This window comes from Triticum dicoccoides, chromosome 3A (assembly GCF_002162155.2).
Source record: "Triticum dicoccoides isolate Atlit2015 ecotype Zavitan chromosome 3A, WEW_v2.0, whole genome shotgun sequence".
Classification (NCBI taxonomy): Eukaryota; Viridiplantae; Streptophyta; class Magnoliopsida; order Poales; family Poaceae; genus Triticum; species Triticum dicoccoides.
In genome coordinates, this window is record NC_041384.1 from 48,181,353 (window position 1) to 48,189,566 (window position 8,214).

The 8,214-nt window shown below is 45.1% G+C and overlaps 1 protein-coding gene across 3 annotated transcripts; it reads left to right on the forward strand.

Annotated features, from left to right (window-relative positions):
* The first annotated feature begins 1,926 nt into the window (after positions 1-1,926).
* LOC119266994 (short-chain dehydrogenase TIC 32 B, chloroplastic-like) lies at positions 1,927-6,346 on the forward strand. 3 transcript variants are annotated; one of them, XM_037548282.1, is made up of 9 exons: positions 1,927-2,187; positions 2,277-2,419; positions 4,383-4,614; positions 4,774-4,853; positions 4,951-5,104; positions 5,181-5,259; positions 5,588-5,672; positions 5,785-5,831; positions 5,924-6,346. In XM_037548282.1, the coding sequence occupies exons 2-9, from the start codon at positions 2,302-2,304 to the stop codon at positions 6,089-6,091; spliced, it is 963 nt and encodes a 320-aa protein (XP_037404179.1). In that variant the 5' UTR covers positions 1,927-2,187; positions 2,277-2,301; the 3' UTR covers positions 6,092-6,346. The 3 variants fall into 3 exon arrangements, with proteins under 3 accessions (XP_037404179.1, XP_037404177.1, XP_037404180.1); XM_037548280.1 differs by having other exon boundaries at positions 1,928-2,197; XM_037548283.1 differs by lacking the exons at positions 1,927-2,187; positions 2,277-2,419 and adding an exon at positions 2,610-3,180.
* Positions 6,347-8,214: the final 1,868 nt, after the last annotated feature.

The following is an 8,214-nucleotide window of genomic DNA, read 5'->3' on the forward strand; positions in this document are numbered from 1 at the left end:
CATACATATTCTTCCAGTGTACATGCAAGGACGGTGCTCTCATGTATGTTGTTTCAAATGCATTGGCCTGATTACATCCAAGTACTCATTGCATATGGAAGCTCCACGGAGAATTGTTGTATGTGGGTTGTCAACGAGAAATGAAACCTCGCTTGTGAGATCATCGGATACGGGCCCTCTTTGATTCAAATAACTTTTCAAGGGTTTTTTTTTTGAGAATTTTCATCCTTAAGAAAAATCCATGTTGGCAGCTTAAATTATATGATCATATGGTACAGGAGATCTTTTGTCATTTGTGCTAGATTGGAAATTTTTCATCCACTATAGCATGTTGAAAAAATAGTATGTTTCATTATTCCCATGTGTTAAAATTAATCATGTTTAACATGAAGCAACAATGACCGCACACGACCTGTCGTGGTCCCTTCTTATTTGTACTACTACTACATTTGATTACCCATTTTGTAGTACTCCTAATACGTTTGATTTGGGGCATGTTTTGATTCAAAGGAATAGTGCAGGATATTTGAAGAGTTTGAATCCAAGGGAATTATTCTATATGGATCGTTTGATTCATAGAAATGGAATTCTCATGACCTATTTGGATTAAAGGAACTTTTCCTATATAACCATTTGAATCATAGGATCCTGGCCACTAAATGCTTATGGAATCATTTATACCTGGAGTAATGCACACTTGGATCATAGGAATTGTCCCTAACTCCCTAAGGAATCATATTTACTCTATTTTGGAGAAAAATTTCCATCCACTTAGGACCCATTTGGTTTACATGATTTTTGGAAACGTGCATGCATGCATGTTTCAGTTATTAGCAAGACTAGTTTCATTGTGAGACAAGAAAGGTGAAGAACAACGCAAATCCTTGTTTTGAGAATGGTCATTGGGGGTAGTGCTTTTTCTTCGGTTAAGATAACATGCGATGTCTCATGTACTGCTCCGATATTCATTGTTGTTAGAAGATCATATATTAGTTTCTGCTCACCTACTCCTCATTCAAAGACAGGAATGAGAGAATATATAAGCCTTTATGCATTTATTTGTGCACATCTCTTTTCACCTATATATAACTAGAGATGTGCGCATATGCAAACTAACATATAGTTAGAAGTTACAACCGACCAAGCATTCACATGGCTTGCATTGCAAGAGAATCCAAATACCTTCTACATAGGTTGGTCTAGAATACTTATTGGGAATGAGCGGTATCGGAAAGCGGTCTATTTGGATGCCCCTACATGTTAGGGCACGGTCTCCAACTAATAGAATCCATGATTAACTCGCCACATAAACAAAGCACACACATAGTAATATGCGTGACACATTATTGCCATGGAGATTGTGTGCACCATCTAGTTTTTCACTGGTTGCAGGTGGCGGCTTTCATCAAGAAAGGCCCTGGAGGAAGTTCAACGCATACATTGTGTATCTTTCTATGTCTCGCACTCGACATTTCCAGCGATCACTATTAGACAGAGTTTGTGCACACACATATCCTGCATCCTTTGATTGTTGTACGCGACAACAGTAATATCTGGTCGCAAGCTGCGACTACGTCGGTTGATCAACACGGTTGCAAGGTAGCTATCGAGAGGCAAACACAGTACTATTCTTATATACCAACAAATCCTCTGATTTCCGGAAGAGCTTGGTGCCAATTATTTGTGACCGATATGTCAATTATCTGAGAATAGAGTCTTATTCATGTCAAAAAAAAAATTGCAGGAGTTGATCAACACGTGTGGACTGTGGACTCTTCTCCTCTGGATATCAGACTCCTCCATCAAGAAAAAAGATGCAATTTTCTCTCTCTCTCTCTCTCTCTCTCGACCCAAAAGGAAAAGAAGATTCGGTTTTTTTGTCCACTGCCAGAGACCACACACATACATATTCTTCCCGTGCAAGAAGAAGGGAGGGAGGGAGGGAATCCAGAGAGGAAACCTGTTCCATCGAGTAAGCAATAGTAGGAGGAGTCCCGGCCCGGCCGGATTCACTGCAGAGTTTGCGTTCCGGCCGGTAGCCTGCCTACTCCCCAACCAAACTGCTGCTACCGCTCCCCGCGGCCATAAATAACCTCCTCCCCTGCGCCCGCTCCTGCACGCCGCCCTCCTCCCTCCCTTCCGTCGCGCATCACCGGAACCAATCTCGCCATCGGCTAATCCGTCCAGGTCCGTCCAGGTGAGTTCGCCAAGATTCCTCTGCTTCTTCTCCCTCCTCCTTCTTCTTCTTGATTGGGGACTCACATTCTGTTCCGCAGTTTCGGGACTCGACCCAAGAACCAGATGGGCATCCTGTCCCTCATCACCGGCAAGCCGGGCGCCAGCGGGTTCGGCTCGGGCTCCACGGCGGAGCAGGTCACCGAGGGCATCTCCGCCGCCGGCCTCACCGTCCTCGTCACAGGTACCCACCACAACCCCACTCCCACCCAACCGGCCGGATTCCTCCCCTGCTCTTGCGCCGCCCGCCAGATCACCAATGGCGTTCGCTGTGCCACCTGACATGTTCACCCTCATCTTCTTGGCTGTGTGATGGGGACACCACCTTTTGGGCGTTTCGTTTAGTCATATACTCATATGTGTTGATGATGATCTCTTTCCTGTTTGGGCACACGCGCCCTGAATCTGACTGCTGGTTATGCATCGCTGTCAGCACAAGAACAGGAGCATCGCTACCGGTACCAGCTTCATGTTCACATCAAATTAATTTTCATCCCTGCAGCCTGACGGGTGTGCTAACCGTGTACTAGTGAATCAAATTAGCTGGCTTTGTTCATGGTGCAATGCTCAGATAGTCTCTGTGATGTTGTCGGTTAGATTCATGTGCAACCTTTCTGAATATTTTCTGCAGGGAGTTGCTCTGCTCTCTTCTTTGTGCTATGTAGACAAGCAGTTAGGAAGTGGGTTTATGACCGGGATTTTGTTGTTTGGGGGTATGTACTGAAGTACTAACTTCTGAACATTTGTTGTCGCAACTGTTTTTCGTACACAAGCACTGGTCTTTGTTCAGATTTATGCTCTGTTCTTAATCTGAACCGTGAAGGGGAGCCTTGGCGCAGTGGTAAAGCTGCTGCCTTGTGACCATGAGGTCATGGGTTCAAGTCCTGGAAACAGCCTCTTACAGAAATGTAGGGAAAGGCCGCAAGCGGGAGCTACATGCACCAGGTTGCCCTTTTTTCTTAATCTGAACCGTGACGTATGTTACGATGATCTGTTCTTCAAACAATTGCAAGGACGCTGTTGCTTGTATTTTTCCAAACTCTTGATGTGAACAAGTTGGTTTAGTCTGCCTTTTTATGTGGAGAATGAGAGTATGCAGCCTAGATTTCTGGGTCCTGTCTTTTGGGGACTGTTTTGTGTGGCTTTGAATAAATACTGAATTATTTGGTGTTATCTGCCAGTTTCTCCTCTTCACAAGAATCAATCAAATATCCCTAGCTGCTTTTGTTGAGATGAATATTTTGTTTTCATGGTAAACCACACCATGGATCCAAGCTTTCACTTGTCTTAAGTAGTAGTGCAGACAATTTGTGAACCTCCCACCCTTCTTGCCAGTATTGTGATGATACCAAATTTACGGTTAGGGATTAGGAAGGAACGTAGTACTTTTGTTATTTTTATATCTCTCTTTTATGTGCTTTAGTTTATCGCAGGAGTGATTTTTTGCATTAGTGACGAGGTCCTTTCAGTTAGATGGCAATCTCCTTCTATCCTTTTCATTGCACTATGGTTTTCAAGCTCCGATGTTTACTTGAAAAGTAGAAATTAGCAGAAACTGTCATTTTTGTCCCTTTTGCTAGTTGGTTGTTAGAAGTCTACAGCAAGAGTGATTATATGCTGCAGTGACACGATCCTTTCAGTTAGCTGACAATCTTCTTCTATCCTTTTCATCGCACTAGGATTTTGAAGCTCCTATGTTTACTTGAAAAAGTCAAAATTATCAACATCTGTAAGGTTGGTTGTTAGACTACAGTGTTCACATTCATTGAGAACTAAGTCTGGTTATATTGATGGGAGCTTTTCTGCTATTGTTTTTACAACAACTTTTTCTGGAAGTTTTTTACAAACAATAATAAGTTCAGGACATAGGGACTTCTAATGGAGTGCAAGAGCTTCCATTAGTATGTGTTGGAACAATTGGAGGAACCGTTTTGGGTCGCGTCAATATTGCTTATTCGTAAAGCATGGGCGTGGGTTATGCTTATGCATACTTGCGATAATTTGTTATGGGCATTTACTAATGCCATCAGTACATTGCCACCAAGCCTGTGATAAAATCAATCTTTTTGAGTTAATCACATTTTATAACATGTTTCCAAGATCTATTTATGTTTTTTACTGAAAGCCGCAATTCTGATATCTTTCAGGAGGATCTAGTGGCATTGGTCTAGAGACCTCGAGAGTCTTTGCCCTGAGAGGAGCCCATGTCATCATTGCTGCGAGAAACACAGAGGCTGCATCAGAGGCAAGGAAGCGCATCATGGAGATACACCCAGTAGCCCGTGTCGATGTTCTGAAGCTTGACCTTAGCTCCCTCAAGTCTGTCAGGGCCTTCGCTGACCAGTTCAACTCCATGAATCTTCCTCTAAACATCTTGATGTAATCCCTTCATCTCTTATCATTCCTTCTTTTCTTTGATATGTACATTGCTGTGTCACATTAAATTTCAGTTTAGGGTAGCTGTATATCACTGCTAGTGTATTCCAGCACTGCCTACGCTTCACTGAATCAAGCCATCCGAATTCTTCTGTTCTGCAGAAATAATGCAGGTGTGATGTTCTGTCCTTTCCAACTGTCTGAAGACGAAGTGGAGATGCAGTTTGCCACAAATCATCTTGGTTAGTCTCTAACTGCCAGCAATACTTGAAATAGACAGAATCAATGGTGGATATCCTGATACTAATAGTTTTCCCTTTCACTCCAATGCTCAATCAGGTCACTTCCTACTGACCAACCTTCTCCTTGATAACATGAAAACTACTGCCAAGTCTACGGGTATTGAGGGTCGCATTGTGAACTTGTCATCAGTTGCCCACCTCCATACATATCCAAAGGGGATTCTGTTTGATCAGCTCAATGACAAGAAAATGTATGTGTTCTTATGGTTATTTAGTAGAAAATCTACTATCGATTCAACTGCTAATAATGTATTTTTTTATTGGCAGATACAATGATAAAATGGCCTATGGACAATCTAAGCTTGCAAACATACTGCACGCGAAAGAGCTCTCTAGGCGGCTCAAGGTATCATTTTTCTCCATATTTTTGGTCTTCTCTCTTCATTTTATTCATTCATCAGGAGAAAACTTCGAAATAATAACTTCAGATCTTCATGAACTGCCTAGATATTACCTAGGTTATAATACCCTTGCTTATCTTGATTTGTATTGCTAAAACTGTTATTAGTTATCATCACCATAATAACGCAGCGGTTTAGCCTTTTAGTAGCTTTCAACGAGGACAGTGATTTTTCTATTAGACCTATTGATCTAGCTTGTAGGTATTAAATTCTTTACTGCCAGCTAGGTGTTCCATTCTGATGCACCATGAATAATGTGCTGTACTTACACAGGAGGAAGGAGCTAACATCACAGTTAATTGCGTTCATCCTGGATTGATCATGACCAATTTGATGAGGCATTCCTTTGCTCTCATGAGTAAGCACTAAGCACTTAGGCTCATCCTTTCATATGACTGAATATATTTCTCAAACGTCAAGCTTTATGTCCCCACGACGTTATAATTTATTTATTCTGTTTTCATTTGCAGAGGCGATTCAAGTTGTCACCTACTTGTTCTGGAAGAATGTACCCCAGGTTCTTATCTATTCCTGGCTTTGACAAAATTCCTAATCCTAACAATGACACAGCATCTTCCTTACAAAGAACTTCGTGTTTTTTTCTTGCAGGGAGCGGCAACTACTTGCTACGTAGGCCTCAACCCTCAGCTGAAGGGGATGACAGGCAAATACTTTGCCGACTGCAACGAGGAGAAGACGAGCGCGCACGCGAAGAGTGACGCCTTGGCAAAGCAACTCTGGGAGTTCAGCGAGGAGCTCATCAGATCCGCCAAATGAGAGCTCCGGAAAGGCGTCTTTCGGGATGCTGTCGAGTTTATGGTACAAATGGTTGGTTAGCAAGTAGCAGCAGCACAAGCAGTAGCTACAAGTAGGAAACTGTCACCTGGTGAAGTGAACCAATATTGTTCACGAATAAATTTTCCGTCCTTGTTTGATGTCGTGGCTATGATCGAATTGTGTTCTTGTCAATATATTCACCTCAAGTATATTTGTCGGTCGGTTTCGGATTGGATTAATGAATGTAGTTAATCATCTCGCTTATTTTCAGATTTCTGTTTTTCCTGAAACTTTCTCAGTGTCACATATAGGAGTACTATATACAGACAGTTGGAGAGGTTTAGAAGAAATTCCTCTGCTTTGATTTGTTGCCACTAACAAATTCCATCTTGAGTGGTGAACCCAACGCTGGCAACGACCACGATGGCGAACACACGCGGGACAACCACGTTGGGGTGGCGAACACACGCGGGACAGCCACGTCGCAGATGGTCAGGCCAAATAGGCAGACGACATCCTGCGGTGGCCTGCTGAGCGGCAGCCTGATGCTCCCTCCAGTGAATGTGCTGCCGGGGCATGCCTTGGTGTGCGGCGCCCCTGGTGCGACACCCCAGACAAAGGCGAGCTCGGGCGCGAGAGCACAACAGAGCAAGTGGCAGTCGGATTGTCAAGTTTGAACTACTCCACTCCCCAGCTCAGGTGCTCTGCTAACTCCAACCTCATGCAGTTTCCAATACCCAAATATATATTGGACATTCCATGATGCAGTTATAACCCCCAAATTCTCAGTAACACAGTAAGGTTTCTTGCCATAGGCAGTCAGACAATAGGAAACCTAATTGGACATTCTGAGATTAGTACTAGCATCCATGCCAGGGCTACATACAAACTACATTCTGAGATTAGTACTAGCATCCATCATGCCAAAGGCTCCATACATGATACATCCAACAGGAGCATCTGTTGGGGAACGTAACAGAATTTTAAAATTTTCTACGCATCACCAAGATCAATCTATGGAGTCATCTAGCAACGAGGGAGAGAGGAGTGCATCTGCATGCCCTTGTAGATCGCGCGCGGAAGCGTTCAAGAGAACGGAGTTGATGGAGTCGTACTCGACGTGATCCAAATCACCGATGACCAAGTGCCGAACGGACAGCACCTCCGCGTTCAACACACGTACGGTTGGGAGACGTCTCCTCCTTCTTGATCCAGCAAGAGGGAAGGAGAGGTTGATAAAGATCCAGCAGCACGACGACGTGGTGGTGGAAGCAACGGTGATCTCGGCAGGGCTTCGCCAAGCGCAGGGAGACGAAGGAGTGTCACGGGAGGGAGAGGGAGAGGCCAGGGGCTTGGGTGCGCAGCCCTCCCTCCCCCCACTATATATAGGGTGCCTAGAGGAGGGGGGGGGGGGCGCCGGCCCTAGGAGATCCAATCTCCTAGGGGGCGGCGGCCAAAGGGGGTGCCTTGCCCCCCAAGGCAAGGGTGGCGCCCCCCACCCCTAGGGTTTCCAACCCTATGCGCAGGAGGAGGCCCAAGGGGGGCGCACCAGCCCACTAGGGGCTGGTTCCCCTCCCACTTCAGCCCATGGGGCCCTTCGGGATAGGTGGCCCCACCCGGTGGACCCCCGGGACCCTTCTGGTGGTCCCGGTACAATACCAGTGACCCCCGAAACCTTCCCGATGGCTGAAACTGAATCTTTACCTCCGGACCATTCCGAAACTCCTCGTGATGTCCAGGATCTCATCCGGGACTCCGAACAACTTTCGGGTTACCGTGTGCTAATATCTCTACAACCCTAGCGTCACCGAACCTTAAGTGTGTAGACCCTACAGGTTCGGGAGACATGCATACATGACCGAGAAGCCTCTCCGGTCAACAACCAACAGCGGGATCTGGATACCCATGTTGGCTCCCACAAGCTCCAGGATGATCTCATCGGATAAACCACGATGTCGAGGATTCAATCAATCCGTATACAATTCCCTTTGTCAATCAGTACGTTACTTGCCCGAGACTCGATCGTCGGTATCCCAATACCTTGTTCAGTCTCGTTACCGGCAAGTCACTTTACTCGTACCATAATGCATGATCCTGTGATCAACCACTTGATCACATTGAGC

Excerpts from the sequence above, each read along its gene's own strand:
- LOC119266994 (XM_037548282.1), top strand. The coding sequence starts at position 2,302 with ATGGGCATCCTGTCCCTCATCACCGGCAAGCCGGGCGCCAGCGGGTTC. Across the intron at positions 5,260-5,587 it reads AGCTCTCTAGGCGGCTCAAG|GAGGAAGGAGCTAACATCAC; the intron begins GTATCATTTTTC and ends GTACTTACACAG. Across the intron at positions 5,832-5,923 it reads TCTGGAAGAATGTACCCCAG|GGAGCGGCAACTACTTGCTA; the intron begins GTTCTTATCTAT and ends TTTTTCTTGCAG.